Source organism: Mandrillus leucophaeus, unplaced genomic scaffold, assembly GCF_000951045.1.
Source record: "Mandrillus leucophaeus isolate KB7577 unplaced genomic scaffold, Mleu.le_1.0 Scaffold224, whole genome shotgun sequence".
Classification (NCBI taxonomy): Eukaryota; Metazoa; Chordata; class Mammalia; order Primates; family Cercopithecidae; genus Mandrillus; species Mandrillus leucophaeus.
In genome coordinates, this window is record NW_012102299.1 from 3,735,536 (window position 1) to 3,762,351 (window position 26,816).

The 26,816-nt window shown below is 36.2% G+C and overlaps 1 protein-coding gene across 4 annotated transcripts in view; it reads right to left on the reverse strand.

Moving 5' to 3' along the window:
* The window catches only part of IL1RAP (interleukin 1 receptor accessory protein), a 156,597-nt gene that overhangs the window by 43,555 nt on the left and 86,226 nt on the right, over positions 1-26,816 (reverse strand). For all 4 annotated transcript variants that reach the window (XM_011981349.1, XM_011981351.1, XM_011981350.1 and 1 more), the window contains 4 exons: positions 20,953-21,238; positions 16,233-16,419; positions 4,981-5,146; positions 2,021-2,092 (listed from right to left, as the gene is read on the reverse strand). In XM_011981349.1, coding sequence (XP_011836739.1) covers positions 2,021-2,092; positions 4,981-5,146; positions 16,233-16,419; positions 20,953-21,238 — 711 coding nt within the window. The remainder of the gene's footprint in view (positions 1-2,020; positions 2,093-4,980; positions 5,147-16,232; positions 16,420-20,952; positions 21,239-26,816) is intronic.

Below are 26,816 nucleotides of genomic sequence, written 5' to 3' on the forward strand. Positions count from 1 at the left end.
TTTGCTGCCTGCCTTGATGCCACAGCTACTTTTACTCCTACTCATGTTAATTCTAGATAAACATAAACATTTAATGTGACAGCCTTTCTACCCAACTGTGCTCTGCAGAAATCATGCAGCTCTTCTGCATGAAGACTTAGCATCCCTACCCCAAAGAGGACTCCATACAATTTTTCTGATGCTTATTGGCAAGAGGAACCAAATAGAAATAATCAGAAGGATGCACAAAATGTACCCTAAGATTGCTTATAATGGTCAGTGTTTTAAGGTCTATAAAGCTTTATGCCTCCGTGTTCATCCAAATACTGGATGGCAAAGAGGTCCACATCCATGTTCCACATCCGTGTTAACTTACTGGCAAACAAATGGTGCTTGTGCGTCATCCAGTTCAAGTCGCCAGCTGCAAAAATGCACAGCGAGCACATGAGGACCCCACTGCCGTGTGGGTAGGGAGCACCCTCAGAAACATCACCCTCCAGTTACTGCCACTTGACCAGCCTAGCAACTGCAGGCATGTCAGCCAGGTTGTACTTATGGCTTAAGGAAAGTGAGCTGAAGACTTCAAAGATCCTTTAGATAGGGCCCAGAGATACTCATCGGGGCTGTATGTGTCTTGCACCCACCACTCCATAAACTTTTTGATGTTTTTCATTCTCTGATACATATCCTACATACTCCCTACCGACCACAAAACAGGCACTGCCTGAAACAAGAGGTGTTTCAAGTGGAGGATGCATTTTGACAACTCCTGTGTTTGTCAGCTTTCCATTAACAACTACATACCTCTTTTTCCACTTTTTTTTTTTTTATTGAATGGCATCCTCTCAGTTGTTTTCACCCATTAACAACAGACTATTATCTTTAGCGCATTTTAAACAGATGCTCTTTTATACCTCTGTGAAAGTTGTCAGAGTCAAAATGCAGTCACTTGTGCCACACTCTAACGAAAAACAGTTGGGAGGTTACATAAAAGGGGCCCTCACACACACATGCCTATTATAAAAACTAGTACAAGGACTCTGAACACCACTATCTTGCACAAAGGCCAGCATGATTCTTACACAAACAATATTTCTGCGAGGAGGTCTGACCACCAATTGCCGGTCAAGCTTGTACTGATGTTACCCTGTTACTGATTCTTATAACCAAGGATAATTATTTCTAAACAACTTATGTAACCTTCCTCACTTTGCCTTTCAAAACTGTTATGTTCCTACATTTTCTGGGCATGACTATGGTCCCCGCATGGGATGCCATAGCAGTCATATTCCCGGATTGGTATCTGCAATTCATTCCTGAATAAATCCTTTTCTTTTTGGAGAGCTATTCTCTTTGTTGTTATTTAGGTTAAAACTTCTCATTGGGTTTGGACTGAATTTATTATAAGTGATACAACAATACAACATAGAAAATGTTTAAAATTTTCTATAGCTTCCTATTCACTTAACCGTGGGAGACTTTGAGTCAAAAGAGCAACACCTTATCCCTTATTTGGTCAGTTATCAATGATTTTTGTCTATAGCGAAAAATTATGAAAACTAAAAGAAGAACCAAAGAGCCACAGTAAGCATTCAATAGTATTCTGCATCAAGGTACACTAGTTTTATCAGTTGTTACCTATTATATCCACGGTCTTGCCTTCAAGATCCACCACTGACCTTTCATAATGGAGTGGGAGCTTGAAGGATGCCTAAATCTTCTGCTCATGTTGCAGCCTTGGTAAACCAAAGCCCTGTACAAGCTAAAGTTTGCATCAAACAGAAATCACTGACCAGTATAGGAAGATGGCTAGCAGAGGGAGAAGGGAGCAGATACCGAGGGTGAGGCAAAACATTCTTGAGTTGCCCATGGCATCATTGAAGTAACTGATATCCAGAGCTGCCTTGGTTTCTGACATTTCAGTTTCAATTCATGTGTTTCTTTACAACAGTGGTCTATTTTCTTGCATTAACTTAAATGACATTTTATTCCTTGTAATTAAGAGAATCTAAGTGAAATTCAGAGACAGAGCAGTAGTTACCTGGTTCTTTCTCATACACCACATGATCATTAGGTGAATGGATCACAGGGGGCACTGCATTTTTTGGAGAGCCTGTGTTAGAGGAAGTAAAAAAGGGAGATGATGTTAAATCACGTAGCCTTATTAAAAAATCTGCCCTTCTTTGAACCTTGCCTAACTTCCTGGCATAGTCTGTCGGTTGTTTTAGAGAAGGCCTACAGTCCAAGATATACCCAATTACTGCACTTCATTCATTTAAAACAAGCAAAGTATAAAATAAAGGAAATACAGATTTGATGTCTGCTCCCAGTTCTTGACATGGGCTCCTAAATCCCTTGTGATTTCCTGTGTGATAGGGGTAATAGGAGCATCTTTTGTTTTAACATTGTTCTAGTCCCAAATTCCTAACACAAGAGCTTCTGAGACCTTTGGAATCTCTGGAGTAATGGGTGGATTTTACATGCTAATGAAATGATTGGTGGCTAGGGTTCCTATATAGCTTCTGGATGAGTGCTAGTAGCCAGAAATACCATAGATGATTAACACAATCTCCAGTCTCTCACCCATTTCTGGAAGCTTGGGAGTGTGACTGAAATTTCCAGTCCTTTTACTCAATAATGCCTGTGTGATAGAATCTCCATAAAAACCCTAAACAATCAGGTTTGGAGAGTTTCTGGGTTGGTAAGGACATCTAGAAGCTGGGAGGGTAGACCTCTGAACCCAGGACCCTTCCAGACCTCACCCTATGTATCTCTTCATCTGGATGCTCATTTGAATCCTTTATAATATCTTCTATAATAACCAAGTAAGGGAAAGTAAAAGGTTTTCCTGAGTTTTGTGAGCAGTTATACCAAATCACAGAACCTGAGGAGGAAGTAGTAGGAATCTTCAGTTTGTAGCCAACTCAGGGAGAATTGTGGGTAACCTGGAACCTACTGCTTGTGATTAGAATCTAAAGTAGGGGGTGGGGCAGTCTTTTAGGAAGGAGTCCTTCACCTGTGGGGTCTGTGCTAACTCTGGACAACTGGTGTCAAACTGAGTTAAACTGTACGACATGCAGTTAATGTCCTCAGAAAAGGTGAGAATTACTTGGTGTGGAAAAGCCACACCTTTAGTGACAAAAGTGTTTTGAGCATAGAAAAAAATAGTTTTCACTTTACAAAGAAACAAATAAAACATACTAAATACCCTCCATGCTTCAGGTCAGTTTGCTTAACAAAGCTTTCCAAAGCTTACATGAGATAGATGTCTTATGTTACATAATACCTAATTGCTTTCATGCCTTAATCAGTTGTTTCTTCTCTCTGTATTTCTTCACAACATTACCCAAACTGTCTAGTATGCAACCTGGTTAAATAAGTATTACATTAATGAGTAAATACATGGAGAATTCACAATCATGATGTGAAGGCCGGCACATTAGCCTACTTGATGACGAGTTATCAGTTGAATGTTTGTTTATGAGATTGCTGCTCTTTATAATAGTCAATACTCCTAAATTTTAAAAAATAATACATTGAATAGAGTTGTTAGTGTTGTCTTCAAAAGTATGAGCTCCAAAGATTTAATAACCAAGTTCTAATCCTGATTTGGCCATATATTAACCATATAAATATGCGAAAGCAAAGTTACTTGGTTTTTCCTAATTTTTGAAAAGCTAATTTTTCATAACTCTAAAATGAGGATAATTAAATCTCATATCACAGTTTCAATATGAGAAATAATATATATTAAGGATACGCTACTAGCATATAATAAATGCTCAATACTTTGAAGCTTTAAAACAACAAACTTGTGTTGCTTGAAATTTGAGAAAGAAACCCCCAGTGCCCAGATCCAGCTGTGAATTTTTAAATCTGTTAATCAGGGTGACCAAATATGCTTATTCCCAACTCCCCCAAAATGCATACTTTTAAGTACATATATTAGAAACAACTGCCAAGATGAATACAAGATTGCATTATTCATTTGACTTCTAAAATTTAGTCTGTTTTTTTCTTATGAATTAATCCCCAACTCAGCATTATTTAGAAAGTAAGCAGAAAAAGAAGAGAAGTGATTACAATATTGTTTGAATACTATTTGCACTACATGAAAGCCTTTTTGTTGCTAACTTACACTAAATCATGTCAGACCAGTAGAAAAAGCTCTGAGCAGAGACCCGGGATTTAGATTTACTTCTTCAAGTAATTCACTAAGTGTCTCTAAACAGGTTACTTCCTGTCAATGAACCTAATATTTTCATCTATTAAAAGATGGGGTATGACAAAATAATACCCAAATATGCTATCTTTCTTAATATAGTGGACACAGTGGTATTTAGGGGTCATCCCCAAAAGCCATATATCCTGACACTACTTCTCTATTTCTGGGTTTGCTAGGAGTTTGTCAACTCTTAAGAATTGCCCTTTCCACTTTCCTAGTTTCTCATCCCCTATTCTCTTAGTGCAAAATAATGGTTGAACATTATTGCCAGCAAATACCTTCAGCAGTAGCTACAGCAGTTTCAGTATATAGAAAAATAGAGTTTACTTAATCCAAATAAAATACTCTTTTGACAAAAGTGTTGCACTGATTCTCCATTGCTTGCCTGAAACTGCATTAATACAATCTGAATATTTTTAAAAATATTCTCAATCAATTTTAGTTCCAGAGTACAGATAAAGACACAGGCCTTGTTCAAAGTCATGTTTCTAATAAGTGGCAGTGACAGAATTTGAACGCAGATCTGTCTGGTGCTCCTTTCCCTCCCCAAACTACCTTTACTTCATTCATTCATTCACATATTCATTCAGTTGACCAATAATTACTGAATGCTTACGATGTGCATGGAATTGTTGAAGGTTTGAGACAGTGCTGTAAACAAAAAACATGAATCTCTTTTCTTATACAATTTACACACCAGTGTGTAATAAACTATTAAAAACCATAACAACATTATCACATGCTTGTTGTGTGTACCGGATACTAATCACGCTTACCTACTACCTTTACAGTCAGAGTCCTGGTGAGATGAAACGTACGTCCATTTTCTGGATATGTAACAACACATGTGTAATTTCCATTATTTGAAATAAAGGCAATGAGGAAACTCAAGTTCATACCTTCGGGTATTACATTATTAAAATTCTGTATTTTATAACAGCCCTAGAAAAAGTAAAAAAAAAAAAAAGTTTACTTTTTAGATACATACATAGAAAATACACAAACACATGCACACTCACATCTAATTTTGCACAGAACACCTAAATATTCATGCTGCAGTTTTTATAATACTATTTTGGTCAAGTATTTGACCAGATTTCTGTGAAGAATAAATGAAACATCTCATTATCTTTTCTGATCATGAGAAATTAAAATTCTAAACTAAGATGTGACTTCAAAAACACAGGCTTCCTGTCTCAGGATCAAATTCTGGGCATCCTATGTTGATAGTAAAGCAAAGTTACAGTTTTGAAATAATGACTAAGGAAACTTGAGCAACTGCAAGACCTGCTATTTAGAAAGCAATTCTTTTTCTTTTTGTAATATTTCTTCACTGATTATATTAATTTGAGAATCTAGTCATTCTGTCTGATAATCTAGGCCCCAATTTAGATGTCTGATTTTGGCATTTTTAAATGCCCTGTTGTTTCCCTGTATCAGATATTTCCAGACTGTTTTGTATTTTTCTTTTACTGTATCCCTTTTTTTTTTTTTTTTTGAGATGGGGTCTCATCACTCTGTCACCCAGGATGGAGTGCAGTGGCGTGATCTCAGCTCATTGCAACCTCTGCCTCCTGGGTTCAAGCAATTCTCCTGCCTCTGTCTCCTGAGTAGTTGGGACTAGAGGTGCATGCCACCATGCGTGGCTAATTTTTGTAATTTTGGTAGAGATGGGGTTTCACCATGCTGTCCAGGCCGGTCTCAGACTCCTGACCTCATGATCCGCCCGCCTTGGCCTCCCAAAGTGCTGGGATTTCAGGCATGAGCCTCCATCTTTATCCCATTTTTATAACTGAGTATCACAGATTTCAGGAACTAAAAATAAAATATCTTTATGGGCCTGATCAAGATCGAGGAATGTATTTCTGCTCCTAATTCACATTTTCATGTAACTGTTGACATTTAAAATTGAGAAATTGAACTATCTCATTCAACCACTATCTAATTCAATGTATCTAGAATCCTGTTTCAAATGATCAGTCTCACTATTTGGCTAAATTGTTACTTTTTGCCATTTTTGAGAAAAAGAATCAATACACTATCTGTGACAAAAATATATGTTGAACATTTACTTTCAGAAAAGCTTTTGTTTTTCTTTTAAATATCAGTAAGTCACCTATGACAAAAAGATTAGGTTATCTCTAAGGCTTTTTCCATCTTTAAATTTCTGGGAGTCTACTACTAGCTTGTAACTTCAATTTTTTTTATTCACATATTTCATCTTGAACGTTTGTATGATTAAGGTTTTCTTCAATTCCCAGAGCATGTATTTTGAAATATAACAGTTACACTGAGGCACATTTTGTAATGCTTTGTCACAGGAAATGTGTATTTTAGGAACAGCATTGAACTTCCATTTCATGGAAAAGATCATCAAGAGGAAGTTACTATAAGCTCAGGTAACGTAGTTTTTCAACGCAGCTTCTCCTGTAAGATAAGCAATACTTCTAGACACTTGTCACATCAGCGAACGATATCAATATCCTTAGGTTATCACAAAGGATAAGGTCTCAAAGGTCTGTATTCTTATAAGTTTTTGTCAGATTTGGTTTGAATTGAGTTTACAGTATCAATAGAACTATTTTATTTTTGTGGTACTTTCCATTTAAAAAGTTCAAAGGTATTTCCCCCTCATTTGTTAGCTTAGCTGTTCTCAAATCCCTGGGAACTAGACAGATCAGACTAAATATACTGTAATTTTATAGACGGAAAAAATGAGACAGAGATATTCTAGATAACACAGTAGAGAGCTGAAATTCAGTTTTCCAGAAAGCTGAATAATGGTCTTTCATTAGCTTCTTAACTAAGAATGAAAACCTCTCCTCAGTAGAGAGTTGACGCTATAAAAATCATACTGAGACATGCACTTAACATATACTGTCTCATCTGATCCTTATTCCAAACACAGAAAGTTTGTAACGCTTATACCTCCATTTTATAGATGAATGAACAAGGCCTAGAAAAGTAAAGTAACTGTCAACGTCATACCACTAGACAGTGCTAAAGCTGGAATTTGAATTAGGATCTACCTGTTTCAAAGTCCTTGCTTTATATTTCACCTGATACTGTATCTTCATTCTATATAGTAGCGCTGAACCTGTGCCATCCCTGGAGCCAGCCCGAGTGAAAAGTGCGATGTGCCTCTATCATTTAAAACAGGCTAATTCCTGCAATCAGTGGTAAACTGAAGATGCACACTTTTGAGGATGAGAAGTCAATTATTATTACTGAACTTGTCAACAGTATTTCTTTAAGAATGTCATGAAAGAAACTTTTCGTAGCTGTTTCAAAGCTATTAGGCGTCAAACATTTTAGAAATAAAGTGAATATTTTACATTCTAATATGTGTGTGAAGGTAATTCAGGGCATTGTCACACTACAAATGTCTATTAACATTAACCTGTTGTGTGTCTGGTTAGCTCTCTCTGATCAGCAACTCTGTGTCTAGACCCTTCAACACACGTGCCTAAGACACATAGGACAATTTTAAACATAATAAACTATTGCTGAAAATAAAACCTGAATATGTTATAATGATTTCAAAACCATTTATTTGGAATCCAGAAGAAAACAAACATAAAAATAGATTTAGATTCCTGAAGAATAGGAAACATGTTTTAAAATATAAGAAATGAGTTAACAGTAAGTGGATTTCCACAATGAAGCAAACACTTGTCTGACTAGAAGACAAACAATCCTAGTTGACCCGTTAGTTCCTCATTCTGAATTCAAAAGAGAGAAGTTAAATAGAAGAGCGATTTTTCAACCATGCTATGGTTGCTGTGGCAACCAACCACAACATATAGGTAAAGAACAACACAAGAAATGACTCTGGGATCTTTCAACTGAAATGAATCATGTGGGGAGGGGAAGGGTGCGGTGGAGGAATGTCATGATGAAGTAAGAACAAGTGTTTCCATTCAAGAAACCACAATGTGTGAAGAACTGTGTGAAGGCACAAACATGGAAATGATACAACTCTAACTTACAGTTATTCATGGTCTAATGGAAGATTGCAACGAACACAATAAAAGACACTTAGAGGCAGGGGAGTGTGAAATAAAAACAAAACACTTAGGAAAAAGTTAATGAAAAGAAAGATTTGGGCTGGTTCTTAAATGATAAGTAGAAAATTAACATCTATTGAGGAAGAAGGTAGACCTGGGAAGCAGACACTTCAGGCACAGGAGAAAGTGTGAAGAACTCACCTGCATTGTCTTAATTTTTTCCCTCGCTGTCATTACTTAAATAACAATATTATAATATTCTGTTTTCATGCAGAGTTCCTCCTTTGGAAAATTCGCTTGTATGAGGGCCAGTGGGGCGTAATAAGTTCTGTATCTGCATGTTCAGAAACTTGCTCAATACTTGGTGCTCGGTAAATGCTCGATACATTAGTGTTGCCTGATCAAAGGTATGAATGAGAGAAGCCAAGACCCGAAAGGCATGGAGTTGAGGGCTCATAGAGTGTATAAGTGCTGATGAGTATTTGGAATATAAGACACTGAGTGGTGGGTTGTAGAATGGAAAGGGAAATTAGACGTAATGATACAAATAGTTTAACTGAGATACAAGGTTTGAAGTGTTAGTAGTATCTACTGAAGTTTTTGCATTCTAGATAAAGTTGGTATAAAACATATACTTTGCTATGAAGTCTTAGAAGAATTGATAAACTAGTCTTTCCAATGAACAGAACTAAGTCATTCAATGATTGCACAACAAATATTTACAAAGTCCCTCCTATGGTCCAGGCACTGGGTTAGGAGCTGGGTATACAATTGCTAGAAAAGAACACAAATGGTGCTTATTCTATGGAATTTTACAGTGCAGGCGAATTCATTCAACTATGTAATCACTTTCTAAGTACAATATAATTGTCTCAGTTTTATGCTGTGTGCTTGCCATTCAAGGGAAAGAGAAAGAGAAAGGGAAAGGAAAAGAATGGTCACTACTTAGAACAGAAAAAAGAGAAATACAATCACTAGAATAACAAAGACAAGATACGAATGAAGTGCTATCGAAGCAGAGTAGGTGATTTTTATGGCCTGAAGTGGCTTCAAGACTTCATAGCTATTTGAATTTGGCTTTGTCTTTAAATCATGAATCTCGAGTCCTTAGAGGCCCTAAACCTTATGTAAAATGTTATATGTATATGCATACATGTCCACATACAGAATTATATGTGTATGGCTCTGAAAGAAAATATGATACATACTCTCTCACACTAGAGGTTGAAAATCCAATCACTATATAGGAAGTATAGGGAAAGGAAAGAGATAGAGAACCAATCTAAGCTGCCAAATCAAATAGGAGCAGGCATTTAAAAAATAAGGCCTACTACACAGACCTTGAACTGACTTCTCAACAATATCTCTATGCCAACAAGAAGGCCAAGCCTGGCATGTTTTCAGAAATGTTCTTTCCTCATACCACCTAGTCTGGAAAAGCAAATATTTTTCTATTTTCCAAGAGATAGCTATAAAAAATGTTTGACCAATTCTGATTAATTTCATAATAAAAATGAAAAGTGGAGGAAATATATCAATTTTAATAATCAGTATGGGTACAAAGAAAACTAGCTTTGTGGAAAGTTACATCCAGAATGGTATCTATTCTGATAAATAGCAGGGGAGAGTATTTCAGCAGCTGTCGCAAATGTAATCTATAAACCATCCAATAAAATGGTTCCTTTGATCCTCGGTGAGAAGAGAAAATTGTCTATGCTTTTATAAGCATCTCTAAGAGATAAAGTTTTAAATATCAAACTATAATGAAGAGAATTAATACAGTAATATGAAAGTTAGGATGGCTTGCCAAAGACCCTAAATTAATCTCATTAGTAACAAAAGGATTGCATTACCTGTGTCTGTACTTCTATATGTTTGGAGGTTCCTATGTGAATAAACAGGCAGTCTCCCATTTATACACATAGTATATTTCAGAATTTGTTTTACAAGCCAGCTATTTGACATTCTGTAAATCACTTACAAACTGTGGTTTGCTTTCCAGACTAGTTACAAAACCTGGCTTATTCAACAAATATTTGCTGAACATCAGTTTAACTCACAGAAGTTAAACTAGAATACCTAATGTTGAATTAGAGAATTGTGAATTCTGGGTCCTAAATTAACTAAACTCTGCCAGGCAGGGAAAAAAAAAAAAAAAAAGGAGAAAGAGAAGGCATGTGGAGGACAATCCAATCCTACCCCATTTCTTCAGCAATTCTGAAATGTAAACATTTGGTTTTCTGTTTCCGGTAACCTCAGTCTGTCTGAGACGCCTCTGATTTCTCAGGGCCCTCTATCCACAGGTCTCCCTATGTCCCACAGTCCAGTCCACACTCCAGTATGTGTTCAAAAGTCACCCTGTCCTTCCAAAACGTCCTAAGCTCCAAAAGTAAAGTCTGGACCACCCTCCTTACATCAGTTCTAGAGAGCACAGTTTTTGTGATCACACAGAACTGGCCTGCAATCCCAGACTCTCCCATTAGTAGCTGTGTTATTTTGAGTAAATTATATACGAAAATGTAAACGTGTGGTTTCCTGACACATTACAGAGGGTAGAATCTTAGCTCCTAGTTCTGTGGCCTTGGAAATATTTCTCAACTACGCTATACCTCGTTCCTCAACTATAACATGGGAAAACATGACAGCCTATTTCATAAGGATGTTGACAGAATTAAGGAAGATCAAGCATTTGGAATAATACGTGTGTTCAGTAAATGTTAGGTGTTATTGTTTATCTCTCTGAATCGCCATTTTCTAATCTGTCAAAATACGGCATCTGCCTTGCAGAGCTGGTGCTACATATGAATATAAAGCACACAGCACACTGGATTGTGACCACTGAAATGTAACAAATACGAGTTTCCTCTTTCTTTCTTAAGATTAGCAGCTTTCACCTTTCAGATAACAGGAAAGCAAATTTCCTGAAACTTATTATTATGGATCCATCTTTTAATCCTCATAGACTGATTTGCGTTACTAAAAGAGACCATCTTTACCACGTCTTTTAGTAATGCAAATCAGTCTATGAGGATTAATAGATAGACCCATAGAAGTAGGAATCAACAGATGTAGGAACCTCTGTTGATAACAACTAAAAAAGAATTGCTGAAGAAGGGCCAAGGCATCTGGGTAGATGCTTGGGGATAACTGTAAAAGGTACAAAATAGAAGGCAAAGTTAGCACTGCTGTACAGAGACAGGAGGATGCAGTGACCAAGAACCTTTGTTTTGTTTCCAAGATGGCAGAAGTGTTAGGATTAAAGGTGTCAGGTGATTACCCAAAGGTAGAGAAACAGGAAGCAATATGTTAGAAATTATTAGTAATCTTTTCTTAATCAAATAAGAGAAAACATGATCAGTGGTTGTCTTTTTTTTTTTTTTTTGAAATGGAGTCTTCCTCCATTGCACAGGCTGGAGTGCAGTGGCATGATCTCGGCTCACTGCAACCTCCGCCTCCTGGGTTCAAGTATTCTCATGCCTCAGACCCCCAAGCAGCTGGGACTACAGGTGTGTGCCACCACGCCCGGCTAGTTTATGTATTTTTAGTAGCGATGGGGTTTCACCATATTGGCCAGGTTTTTTGTCTATTTTAGTCACCTGCACATGGTTGGATATTGGCCATGGTAATTGTTTTACAGCTGTGACTTTTTCTGTCTCCTTCTCAGAATTTATGTCTCCATTTACCCATGAATAGTATCTCCAGAGTATGGCATTAGCTCAGTTCTCTTCTCACTTTATTTAGTCTTCTCAAGTGCTTCAACTATCACATGAATGCACCCAATTCTGTCTTTAGCTCTGATTTTTCTGCTAAGCTCCAGACTCATAATCATGTAACCACTACCTGCTAGTCACTGCCACCCGCCAGCTAGATGTCTCAGAGACATCAGCAACTAACTTAACACGGCATTACCTAACCCATTACTTACTCCCGAAACCTGCTTCTCCTCTGTTACTTCATACCTTGGTTAATAGCACCATGCCATCCTTTCATGAAAACCAGAAATCTGGAAATCACTAGAGACTCAGAGTAAGACATTACATAGCTTTGCCCTCAAGAAATAGGCTGTCTTCTAGGATACATATCTTTCTCTCCTTAAAACCAACAATAATTTCTCCTTGTCACTCTTACAAAACTTAGAAGTTTACATTTTGATAAGAATAGAAATTCTTCGTATTTACAAACTTATTTTTATTAAATTATGAGGTTATTTGGGACTACACAGCTCTGGGCATATATTTTATTCATTATGGTGTTCCCTCCTCCCCCGCCCCGGCACGTTGCATTGATCACAGCTAATCTTCAGCTAGTATACAGGTGTTCCTCAACTTATGATGAAAGTTACATACCAGTAAACCAATCATAAGTCAAAAATGTGGTTAAGTCAAAAATACATTTAATGCTAGCAACACAGCAGATGGTCCCCAACTTATGATGGTTTTATTTATGATTTTTTGACTTTATGATAATGTGAAAGTGATAAAAATTCAGTAAAACCGTAGCCCCATCACAAATCATAAGAAGCTACTTGACATACCATGAGGTTTTATCCCAATAACATGATCAAGTTGAAAAATCTTAAGTCAAACCATCGTAAATTGAGGACTATCTGTAGTCATGAATGAATGACTAAAAAAAGTAAAGAAGTGAAAAATAATATTGAAACAGGTATAAATAAACAGGAATACATGAGAGAGCTATAATTTCCAGCTGGAGGGAATAAGGAACAATTAATAAAGATGGTACAATTTAGTCTGTTCTAAAGGGAGAAGGATGTTCCGGGCAGAGGAAATGCATGAGGAAAAAAGAGAGGAGAAAATGGCAGGATGTGTATGGGAATTAAACTAATAAATCAAATAAGGTTCAAGATTAAAACCTTGACTGCAGGGTAAATAAACATATGTTTTTTAACTGGAAGGTATATTACACTTATTGATGTAAAACTGTTAATATTATTTTTAAACCATCTTTTAGGTTTTTTTACTATGAAAAATTGCAATCAGAGAGAGAACAATGAGTTCCTGTATCTTTACTAGCCTCAATAAGTATTAATTGAGACTATGTCTTATTTCATGTACAGCTATTCACTGCAACCCAAGATTATTTTGAAGCAAATCACAGACATCATATAATTTTATTTCTAAACAATATTTGAGTATCTCCAAAAAATAAGACTCTTTCTGCAAGCATAACTACAGTACCATTATCATGTTTAAAAAGTAATAATTTATTAGTAACGTTAGTATTGCATGTTCAAAATTCCCTGATCTTTTCATAATTTGCTTTAGTTTTTTCCAAATGAAAAAGATCCAGCTAAAATTGATTCATTGCAGTTGGTTGTTAAATCTCTTAAATCAGTCTCTGCATCTCTTTCTCTTCCTCACTCCTTTTCTACCTTCCTTCCCTGCCTCCCTCCATCCCTCTTAGTCATTTTATTGTAAAATAAAGCATATACAAAAAAAAAAATGCAAAACACATCTAAGAGTTAATGAGTTGTTATAAAGCAAAGGCCTTTGCTTCACTCAGGTCCAGGAACTTTGCCAGTCCCTCTTGAAGGCCTTCTTCATGGCCCACGTCAATCACACCTCCGTTACTACCCTCCAAAGTAGTCACTATCTATACTTTTATAGTTAAATCACTTCCTTGTTTTTATTTATATACTTTTCACCTATATGTGCATGGTTAGATGCTACAGTGCTATCTACTTTTTAAATGCTTTATATGTTTCTTTTAATCTGTACAGTCCCTCTTCATGACATTTCTTTTCTTACAATTTATCTTTTGAAAAACCCAGCACATCTGGCCCATAGAGTTTCACATAGTCTGGATTTTATTGATGATATATTCATGCTGCAGGTCAATGTATTTCTAGGTTATTTATATATCTCCTGCAAAATGATAGTGGGATCCAAAGGCTTAACTGGACTCAGGTTTAATTAGTTGGTAATATGAATCAATACGTAATATTTTCTTCTTTTATCAGAAGAAACATGTCTGATGGTTTTTCGTCTTGTGATGTTAGCAGTCATTGATGCTTAGATGCCTACATTTATTAATCTATTGAGAGTTGCAAGGTGATGATAATTCTAATTGTATCATTAAAATTTCATTTATTATTAGAAACACTTTACAAAACGCACCTCTCTACAATACTTCATTACCCAATGTTACATGTCCTCTAGGAAAACCAGAATGAATACTTGATTATTTGCCTTTACCAGTTTTTAAGATAATAAACTGATTTCCTTTCATCATCCAAATGTAACTCATTAAATTTTGTGAAATGTCATTATAAACTTATAAATTTAAACTGACTTCATAGGATTTAAACCATTAAAATTAGGTTCAAATTATTTTGGTTAAAATTGTTCATCTTTGGCCAACAGAAGACTCTTCAAGTTGACTCCCAAATTGTATCATTAGCAACTTAAGCAGAGACAGAATTTAAAATTTTCAGCTTTTGAAATTTATAACAAACTGTGTTTGTAGGATTTTTTATTTCTCTCCGGAGTTCTGCCAACTTTTGCTGCATATTTTTCAAGCATTGTTATTAAGCACATGAGTTTTTGTTATTTTTATGTTTCCCTGATAAAGTGATCCTTTTATTATTATGAAATGTCATCTTTATCTCTGGTAATCCTGTCTACTTTATCTGATATTCTTACGGCCATTCTAATTTACTTATTGTATTTGTCATTTTTTTATTTTAATTTTTTCTCCCTTTCACCTTCTATTGATCTTAAGGCATTATCTATTGTCTTTTTTTTTTTTCTGTGATCTTTCTCTTAGATTAGCTTCATTTCTAAAATGATTTATTTTCTAAGTTTGTATGGAGTTACATAATATATATAATTTTTAGATGTCTCTAATTCTTATTATTCGTTCACATCTTGTATCATTTTAAAATGTCATTTAGCTCACTTAGGAAATAGTAGTTTTTTTCTAAATTTTAAAATATAAAAGGATTTTCTAACTTTAGCAAGCTATCTTTTCAAAACGATGGTGTCTTGGTCTTAAGATGTCCTGGCTTCGTTCTCCTGCTCCATTTTTAGCCAGTCCTTCTTTTTCCTTCCTATATATTGTCCTCATCCGGTTTACTTTTGATTCTACTCTCAGTAGCTTCTCCTCAACGTGGCGGGTCATATTTCAGAGTTGTGAGGAACTACAACTTCTTCCACCCCTTCAGAGCTTCTTGTTATAGGTCTCTTGCACGGTCCTCTATTAGAGAGCAAAACCTCTCCCAATTTTAGCTCCTGTTCTCAAGTTGGTTCATCACACTTTCCAGTGAGCACCTGTTGGCTCTTTTGGTGTTCTCCTGTTGTCAAGTCTGACAGACACCACATTACTTCCATCTGCTTCCTTCCGCACAAACACTGATCCCATATGGGCTTAGGCTGTTGGTGGCTTTATCAAAAGTGGTTCTTGTGGATAACCTGTCACTGAGTTATGCTGTAAATTCTGTCCATGGGGTTTTGGCTTTAGTGTATGTGGAGACTTGAAGCAATACGAAGGCTATGTTGCTGCTACAAGCGCTACCTTCCAACACTTTTATATTTTGACAAAACATTTTCCAAATCCCTCAGATGTGGAAGAGACCATAGATGGACAGTGCTCACAAATGAGGGCAAAGAAAAAAACACACAGAAATAATAAAATGCAGTACTGATTAATCAAGGAATTGGATTTCACCACATGAATTAACAGCTTATGACTTCACTAAGCAGGAACTAGAAGTGGGCGGCATTTCTTAAAATGCATTTCACATGAAGTTAACAGAAATGAGGTAGTTTTGGTATTCTAGTTAGAGTTATTTCAGAAATAGTGAGCTGAGACAAAGTACTGTGCACCACTTCCTTTAAAATGGTACAAAATGAGGACGTGGTGAAATATTTCCATAAAGTTATTATGGAATAAATCAGATAATCTGAAGAGAAATACCTTTGCTTATACATGTAACTCAGCAAATAAGTATTATCATTTTATAAGTTATTAGAGAGAATAAAATGTAGTCTAATTTTCCTTACCATATACCAAGTGATGGTCGGTTTGACACTGGAAGGAAAATATCCATCTACATTTGGACAAGTGATCCTCTGAATGCCATATTCTATATACAATTTATGCACTGGGAGTTTCATGGGGGAATTGAAACAGCTGTCTTTTTGAACAACTTCCAAGGGAAATGCAACTTTGCTGCAATATGTGGTGTTCCTGAAAAAAGAAACATACAATGAATGGGTAGTATTTGCATTCGATTTCATAGAGCATTCAAATGAACTAAGTGAAGCCATGCTACATACTGAGACATCATTTATATATGTAAGTTCACGTAAGAGATAAAATCATAGTGGAGGCATTTCCTATACCAATTGGCATCACAGAATTTTAAAAAAGCACAATTAATTAATTACTATTAATGTACCAAAGTATTTATACTTTCAGATGTGGTCCTAAATGTGTGTTTGTCAGTGTATATAAATAGTCACGTGTCACATGATGACATTTCAGTTAACGGTGGATCACACATGTGATGGTGGTTTCATAAAATTATAATGGAGCTCAAGAATTTCTATTATTTATTGATGTCATTGTCATTGTAATGTCATAGGGCAACATATTACTCATGTTTTGCGTGATGCTGGTATAAACAAACCTATGCACTGTCAGACAAATAAAAGTGTATAGTAATGTCCTAGGCTTTCACATTCACTCACTACTCACTCACTCTCCCAGAGCAACTTCCAGTCCTACAAGCTCTATTCATGATAAGTGCCCTACACAGGTGTACTATTTCTTTCATCTTTTATATTATATTTTAACTGTGTCTTTTCTATATTTAGATAGCTTAAGTACACAAATCCTTATCAGTGTGTTATAATTGCCTATAGTATTCAGTACCACAACCTGCTATACAGGTTGGTAACCTAGAAGTAACAGACTATACCACATAGCCTAGGTGTGTAGTAGGCTCTCCCATCCAGGTTCATGTAACTACACTCTATGATGGTCACACAATGACTAAAGTTACCTAACAAAACAATTCTCAGAACATATCCCCGGTTCTGCTGTTCAACATAGCAAAATATAACTGTGCATATATGTAACACTAAAAACATTCTCAATAATACTCAGTGCTGGTAAGGCAGAGGCATGAATGGCGTATTTATGCAGAGTCAATAATGGTATAAGCAACTATGGGAAAAACTACACTTCCAGGATCATAAAAAAGCCTTTGTTTTTGCCCTAGTAATCCTATGTCTGGATATTTTGTCACATGATAGAATGATAGAAAAGGGGGAATAGAGACAGCACGTAGTTAAAAATGCCCATCCAGAGCCATATTAGCAAGAAAAACATTAAAATCAATAGAAAAAAATGTGACAGATGGAATATTATAAAGAAAACTGTGGTATAACCCTTCAAAGTTGTTATGAGAACGTATACAAAGAATCAGGCATGAAGGAAAAAAAAACAAACACATAACAATTCCTTAGGACGACTGGGGAATTGCATTTGTGCTATAATGTTCATGTACATTGTTTTGTCTGCTTGGAGGGCTTACTTCTCCCACCCCCTTCATTTCACATACAGGCCTTCTCTGTTATCTTCTCCCACCTCATATCTAAATTTGGTCTGTCGTTTATTGAGCACCTTGGACATTTCCTTGGTTAAATTTGTTATAGTTCAAAATTAGATGGTTATGTTATAGATATGTGTCAATATCCTCTGTAAAATATAAGTCCCACAACACTATTTATGTTTTTTATGACATTAATTGCATCTAGTACAGTGTCTTAACTTTCAGTAACTGCTGAACAAATATTTGTTATTAAGTAAATGGAATGGATGTAAAACTTGTGTCTAAATATAGGTAAACATGAAAAATAACATAGAAGAATAAATCAACTAATTTTTTAGGGTGATGGGATAAGGAGTCTATGTCTAGCCATTTTTGTGATTTTCGTATAAATAATATTTGTGAGGCATCACATCTCACATATTTGGCTTATTGGGTACCAAAATGACTTATGAATAAAGACTAAATTTAGTGGAAAGGGTGGGGTATGCATTCTCAAAGATGGAGGGAGGGGTGTTAAAGATGACTTGTGACAATACTCAGAAGGGGGTAAGAGGGAGTGGTAGGCATGATCCATACCTACAAATAACAAAACATCTGCCCCTTGGAAGACAGACTCTATAGGTGGAAGTTATAGAAGGGAAATTTAAGTTTAAGGATCTATTTTCTGATTTAAAAAAATATGAAGAACAGTGATTGGACTGACTTTTTAGTTTCCAAAGTTGAACAGTATTGGGGCAAGAATATAAAGAAAATACTCAAAGATGAAACTAACTTTATTGCCCTATGGTTCTACATGCTTCAGTTTAAGGTCATTCTCAGCTTATACATTTCCTCAGTAAAATAGGAAACATGGTAGTGCTCCCACCAGACAACTTCAATTCTAGATCTGCTTTAAGAACATGGAAGATAGAGAAGTAAACTGAAGAGGTGACAATCTGGAAGTTGATAAATAACACTAAAGGTATATGCAGGTCTTAACCGTCATGCAGCCCTACTCCTACAATGTAAAAGAAGATTAGACAAGTTTGTGGAAGAGCTACAGGCAAGTAGTAAGTAATTAAGGAAAAAGTAAAACTGATACTGAAACACTAAGATACACAGTGGAGACCATAGTTAAACAGAAAGCTCCCGAAGACTTCCTCCCACTGGAAAATGTTAACAGATGAACAGTTATCAAAGATAAAAAGGAGCTCAACAAGCATGTATGCCAACTCTCTTCCTATGTAGATGTAGATACCACAGCTCTCAGACATGGACAGGACTTGCCTAAGGTCACCAGCTAAGTAGTGGCAGAGTGGAAGTGATGGCCTAGTTTCTCTGTCTTCTCCTAATGCTCTTTCCACTATAATCTGCTTTAACGTCTACTACATTGTATTAGAACATAAATAATGAGAACATGAGTACTTCAGGATCCTTGGAAACCCATATACCAGTCTAAAGCCCACTCCAATAAGGTTCAAGTTTCCAGTGAAAACCTCAGAAGGGCCTTCAGAGGTTACAGGGATTCTCCCTTACCTCCAACTCCCAAGAACACAGTGATCTAAAGGCTTTTCTGTGATAGAAAAGAGGTATTTTTTCACATAATCATAACACAGCTTACATTTACCAAAGTATAGTCCTAGTTTTCCATCAGGGAGTAGAGACTCTCCATGAGAGAAAAAACATTTGTGATTATTTATTGTTACGGACTGAACTGTGTCACCCCACCCCAATTTACATGCTAAAGTCCTACCTCACAGTACATTAGAATGTGACTGTATTTGAAAACAGAAAATTTGAAGACATAATTGAGCTAAAATGAAGTCACAAGGATGGTCTCTAATCCCATACTATTAGCATCCTTATCAGAAGAAGAGATTAAGACACAAACACACAGAGGAAAGACCATGTAAAGACAAGGAGAGAAGATGGCCATTTACAAGACAAGGAGAGAGGCACCAAGAATGAAATCAACCCTGCCCACACCTTGATCTTGGATTTCTAGCCTCCAGAACTGTGAGAAGGTAATTTTGTTTGTTAAAGTCACCCAGTCTGTGGTATTTTGTCATTGCAGTCCTAGCAAAGCAACACATCTGTTAAATAGTAGGAAGTCGTTCAAAGAAAAAAAAAAAATTAACCTAGATGGGAGTTTAGAAAACAAGGCCATGCCTGGCACCTAAAAAGTGACCGTTGGTAAAAAGTAACCAAATAATTAACCCTGAAAAGGGCTATTCTATTCTGTCGAGAAGCCTCAGTTTTTTTTTTCCCCAAAAAACAACATTAATGCAAAAAAAAAAAAAAAAAAAAAAGGAATACTGTAGAGTAAAATATAAAATTTACAAAACTTTCAAAGGAAAAAAAGTGGATTGGAAAGAAATTTTACTGTAATGATAAATTGTTTGGATTAAATCCTTAGATTGCCAGAGATAATGGTATTCTCTTGCTTCTCAGGAGAAATTTGGGAGAAGTTTAAAAAGCATTGTCATACATACATGTCATGGCTCCCAAAAGAACATTTGGGAGAATATTATGACAGAGAAAATTCTAAGGAGGGAATTGTAACTGAAAAGGCAAACCTGGGGCAAATGGGAGAGGACCCTCAGTTCACTCTAGGTCTTCTGATTTGGGGGTTAGATCTGCAGTGTCCAACAGAAATGATACTGTGAACCACATATGTAATTGTAGACATTTCGGTTGCCACACTAAAAAAGTAAAATAATATTTGGGAGGCATCGCATCACACATATTTGGGAGGCATTGTGCATCACACAATGCACCCTGAGTTTCTTTTCTGTGCCGGGTACTTTGAAAGATGCCAAGAATAACAGATACAAATGGGCTCTATTCCCTTCCCTGTTCAATGTCTGGATAAATGGATGTCTCCAGGTGAGGCATAAAGGCACGCAGGTCACGAGAAGGGATTAATAACAAGGCTCCACTTTTACACAACTTTGATATGTCTCAGGGTCTGGGAAGAAATTACCTCTGGAGAACATTCTAAGGGCCACAACCAATTTCTCTGCATACCTCCTTCAGCCCCCTTCAGCTAAGCTGCAGAGAATTACCTCACTAAACTCTATCTAAATGCTTCCGACTTCTCCCCAGCTTCCTAGCACATGGAGCATCTGGACAAAAGCCCAGAAACTAAAGGGAAAAGAGAAAGTCACTGCCAAGAATCAAGCTACCTTAACATGCAGGTATAGTTGCCAGTGTCATTGAGGAGAGTGGGCCGGAACCACAGCACATCTTTCTCCTTACTAATGCGGTTCTCAGGGAGGCGGAAGTTAATCGGCTCCTCAAGGTCCCGGTCCTGCCTAGTCCAGTACCAGATCAGAGTAAGGCCAGCTGAATGGGCTGTGCTGTAGTTAAATTTCAAGAAGTGTTCAAAGAGCGGACACTTGATGCGAGCTGGCTCATCTTCAAATACTTGGATTTGCCTCATGGTATCTAGTCCCCAGTCATCGCAGCGTTCTGGAATAATCAAAAAGAAAGAAAGGGCAGATGAGTCATTTTACAATAAAGGCCTCGAAAGAACCCACCTTCTCCGCAGGGCACCCCGTCTTTTCCAGAACCTCTTTCTCTGGTCATCTTCCAGCCTCCCTCTAATAACTGCATACAGTAGGCACCTTTGGTGTGAAGAAATTGCTGTTCTCCATTGTTTTTTATTTTCTGAGTATCTCTTGGATAATGATTTGATCTGATAGCTTGACCCTGTTAAGCCCTGCAAGGTATGGGAGAAAGTTTCACTTAAAAAAGACATCCTGTGTTTTTTCACTTTGTGGAACAGAGAATGGTTTAAGGAGGAAATTGGAACTGAAAAGATAACCCTTGGGCAAATGGGAGAAAGGACTCCCAGTTTGCTCTAGATCTTCTGATTTTGGGGCTAGGTCTGTACTGTCCAGTAGAAATCAGAATGCAACACCCATATGTAATTTTAGACATTTCAGTTGCCACACTAGAAAAGTAAAACAAAACAAATGAAATTAATTTTAATATTTTGTTAAACCCAATATATCCAAAATATCAAAAAATGAGCTATTTTACATGTACATTCTTTTTCTGTGGTACGTCTTCATAATTCAACGGATTTTGCACTGACATCTCAATCTGGGCCAGCCACATATGTCTTACTCTACTTTACTGGACAGCAGGACAGCAGACCTCAAGAAATCAAGAGATCTCTGTAATACCTATTGGTGGAATACTCATTCAGGACTAAAGGTGCTACAGTTCCAATGACAGAGTCAAATAAAAAAGCAGCTTAGTTCTGCAAGGTCACTCAGTTCTTTAAATTCCTTCTGAGCTGTATACCCATTTTATATTTTTACCATCAAACATTATTTTTAACGATCACTTGAAAACTCTGGAATACAGAGTCTACAAAAACAGCCCTAGTTTTCTCTTTCCCCTGTATCCACATCCTCTGCAATTTGAAACTGTGAATTTTCCAATCAAGAGTCTATCTTACCACCCCTCAAATCTGCGCTGTCCTTGTGAGTAATGGCTTGTATAATTTATCCTTTATAATGAAAAATAATCACTCATCTACTCAGAAAAAAAAAAAAAAAACGATTTAAAGAATTTTTTTCTTTATTTTAAGAAAATAAGAAAATATTTAGTTTCTTAAGAGTGATATCTGAATGGAGGGCTCTAGAAGTCACCAGATGAAAGGTGAATAGAGGTCGGGGTGATGGAGTCCTGTGGGTCACAAAACCATCACCTTAAAGTAGTTTTTTCCTCATGTCCCTAACATATGCACATACACACATTTATGTATATATTTTTTAACTCTGTAATCTTCCCGACATTTCCATTGACATCTAAAACTTTTCATGCTAAGTATAATTGGAAAGGATGTATATAGTGTCATAAGTAATGCCATTTTGAAAGAAAAGAGTTACATCATTCTTTTAATTACATCCAATGGAATAGTGATTTGTCATACACCAATATCCAATCTAAAAACATGTTAAAAAGCTTTCTTTTAATCATTATAAATTCCATAGTTTCTTTTTGCTTGAACTTAACATTAATTTCACTATCTCCACGTGTAAATTTACTTTAATGGAATATATTCTTATGTTTGATACTTTATTTTTTATTTTTCATCATTTTATTCTTTTGTGTAATATGTAAAGTGCTAAATGTTAAAAGATTTTTTGAAATGTCTTATACATTTAAATAATATGTTTCATTTTATAAGTAAGTATTGATTATAAAATGTAAAGGTTGTATTGGAAATCATTTCTCAGTAATATAGAAGGGCTATTTTTGAATGGGTGTTTTTGGGTACTAGTTAAAAACTGTTTGCTTACATGTAAGAACCGGGAAAATTTGTTTATAGTAAGGGACTAAAGGAGCTTAGTTCTACAAGGTCACTCAATTCTTGAAATTCTTTCTGAGCTGTATACCCATTTTATATTTTTATCATCAAACATTATTTTTAATGATCACTTGAAAACTCTGGAATACAGAGTCTGCAAAAACAGTGCTAGTTTTCCCTTCCCCCTGTATCCACATCCTCTGCAATTTGAAACTGTGAGTTTTCCAATCAAGATTCTATCTTACCACCCCTCGAATCTGGGCTGTCCTTGTGAGTTATACTGGCAAACAAAATGCAGCAAAAGTGATTGTGTGGTGTGTGACAATCTAAGTCTAAGACTTAAAAGGTTTTGCTTTTTCTCTTGGAACTTTGTTGTCACCATGAGAACAAGTCCAGGAAAGCATATTAATAAATAAGAGACCACACAGAGGACAGCTGAGACACCCCCGCTGGCAGCTGGCCCACCTCCAGAAGTATGACTATCTGGCTTTCCACAGCTGACCAAAGGGACAAGAGCAAGCCCGGCCTAGATGAGCTGAGCCACACCAGATACAGACTCAGAAGCAAAAACACAAGTGAAATAAATAAAATGAAGTTTGGTCATTGAAATGTGTGCTCCTTTTTTGTAGCAGTGGATAACTGGCAAAACAACTCACTTGCCATTATTCTAACACTGATAAAAGCAAAGAATCCGAAGCTTTCTGACTTGCAAAAGGATTTGTCATGTAAGCAATAAAGCTCTGGGAAATTTAACAAACTAGGTTTTTCAAGACTCAACAAATGACTATTTGTTGCTATGTTTTTACTTAGAAGCCACTTTTAAAATTCAACATACAGAGAAATAATTGGAAAAATCACAGTGTTGTTCACATCAGTGCACAATTGTAATACAATGTATTTTATAAAGTATCACATTCTTTGAACATATTTGCAAAGTTGCAGAGTTTGCTTATTCAGCTTGTATAAAAGTAAAACCAAAGTTTTGGCTGGGCATGGTGGCTCACGCCTGTAATCCCAACACTTTAGGAGGCCGAGGCGGGTGGATCACCTGAGGTCAGGAGTTCGAGACCAGCCTGGCCAACATGGCGAAACCCCATCTCTACTAAAAATACAAAAATTAGCCAGGCGTGGTGGCGGGCGCCTGTAATTCCAGCTACTCGGAAATATGAGGCAGGAGACTTGCTTGAACCTGGCAGGCAGAGGTTGCAGTCAGCCGAGATCATGCCACTGCACTCCAGCCCGGGCAAGAGAGCAAGACTCAAAAAAAAAAAAAAGAAAACAAAAGAAAATTAAAATAATGTTTAATACATAATCCCAAGTAACTGCAAGAGCAGGAGAAAAGACAATGGTAATGCCAACATGGACAAGTGGTAACAGACTTAGCACACCTAAAAAGACAAATCCTAAACCGGCAGCAGAGAACTGGAGAACAAACCAATTTGTAGTTCAGGATGCTGAAAAGACCCAGGAATTATCAGCACCAAGATAAAGAGTCATTAGTGCTGTTTGCCCACCATTAATGGGTTCTCCTCTCGGTATATTACAAGATTGTACATTTCTACACCTCTGAAGTAAGGAGCGGCCATGTGATTTACTTTGACCAAGAAGATGTAGTCAGTGCTACTTGTGGTGGATGTTTTAAGAGGTGGGGTATATTTTACAAACTTCCCTTTTCTTCTGCCTTGGCAAACATGAAAGCCCAGAGACAGAGGCTCCCTTAGCTTGGGTCCCTTGATGGATGGCATATCACACAACTTTGTTCTTTTAAGGCAGAGATAATTTGGATTTGCTTATTACCAATATCACTAATCTATCCTGGCACATGCAGTCAGGTATCTCAAAACCGAGGATATGGGAAGAATGGTAAAATAAACAAGACAGAATGACAGCTATATAAAAAAGTTACATGCTTTGTTCCAAGCCCACTCTTCCAGTACTGAACAATCTCTTCACTCAGCTCCAAGGATGAGGGCAGTCAGACATTTACCCTCCACAGAAGAGAATGAAAGAATCTTCTGTGGAAAATCTGGCCAGTTTAAGAAGAAAGATATGACAATCTTACTATCAGAAGCTCTTTAGAAAATTGTGCAGCCACATCATCCAACAGAAAAGCACAAGTTGAATGAGCATCATGGCTTCACACTCACATTTAGAATTTCCAATCAGCTTCTTAATCACTTCTTCTTAAATCTGAGCAGATAATCTGAGAAAAACCTGTACCACAAAATGTAATGTCAGAAAAAAAAAGTAAAAAGAATTTGGAGAAAATCAAATTATTCAAGGAAAAGTAAACATTTAAAAAATACTGTCAACATTCTCAGAGCAGTAAGGAATCTGTTTCATCCATGAAGCAGGAACAAATGCTATAACAAAGCAATATTCAGAGAAAAAAAGCCCACTAAAACAAACAAAAAAAAAACTTTAATAGATTTTTTCAGATGTTAAATTTAAAGATTTCCTAAAAAGCAGAGTAGAAAGAAAAAGAAATAGAAAATTGATAAGAAAGTCAGAAGCACAGTCCAGGAATCTCAATCTCTCAGTAAGAGGAGCCTCTGCACCTCACCTATCAAAAAACAAAACAAACAAACAAAAAAAACCAAAATACAAAGAAAATTCTCAATTAAATAATTCACAGAAAAAAAACACAAAATCTGAGAACTGAACTATACAACCTTCTAAGGACCTATCAATTGCCCCAGTACAATGGCTAGAAATAAACTTACACCACATAAATATTTCACAATAATTGCAGAGAAAGAGAGGATTCTGCAAACTTCCAGGGAGTAAGAAAGGAAAGGAAAAAAAAAAAAAAAAAGTCACTTTACAAAATATTAGGAATGAGAATGGTTTGGGAACTCCCAAACACAAGACTGGAAAGTAGAAGATAATGAAGCAATGCATCTGAAGGAAAATTATTTCCAATCTAGAACCTAAACATAACAAAAAAATCAAGTGTGAAGGTGACAAATGTAGACACACAACGACTCCACAATTTATTTACCATGTCCTCCTTATCAGGGAGCTACGGAGAATTTGTGCTACAAAAATGAGAGAATAAAACATTAATAGAGAAAACCTAGGATTGGGAATAGGGATTCTAATTCAAGAGAGAAAAGGGATCCTCAGAATGACAGTGAACGAGACCCAAGGATAAAAGCTATGCACCAGGGCTTGGTAATGAACCAGTATAGGTAGTAGGGATTGGAAACCTCCAATAAGGGAAAAAATAATCACAACTGACAGATTATCTGAGGACATTAACAGTGTGAAAAATGTGAAAAATTATGCTGAAAGGCAATTGAAAGCTATAGAAATGGTTACAAAAACATACAAATTAAAATAAGCATATGAAAAGCAATGCAGTTAATAACTTCAAAAACTAAGAAAGGTAATAGAATTATAGTCCATAAATATGTGAAAACATATTAATGAAATGATTATTGATTCGACCAAATATGAAATATAGAGATGAATGGGTAGAAGGGATAGCAGTTTCAGTGAGATTATCCTCATTTACTATAATGAAAAAAGTGAAAAGATAATGCCTAGGGTTGACTACACAAAAGATAACAATGTATACAAATAGGTTAGCAAAATATAGTTGAGAAATATTATAAGAGATAAGTTAAGATATCCAAGTTGTTGCCTCTGAGAAGCGTAATTAGTAAAAGTGAGGATAGTTAAGGCAGAAAGAATATAATTATTTTGATATGTTTTTTAATATAT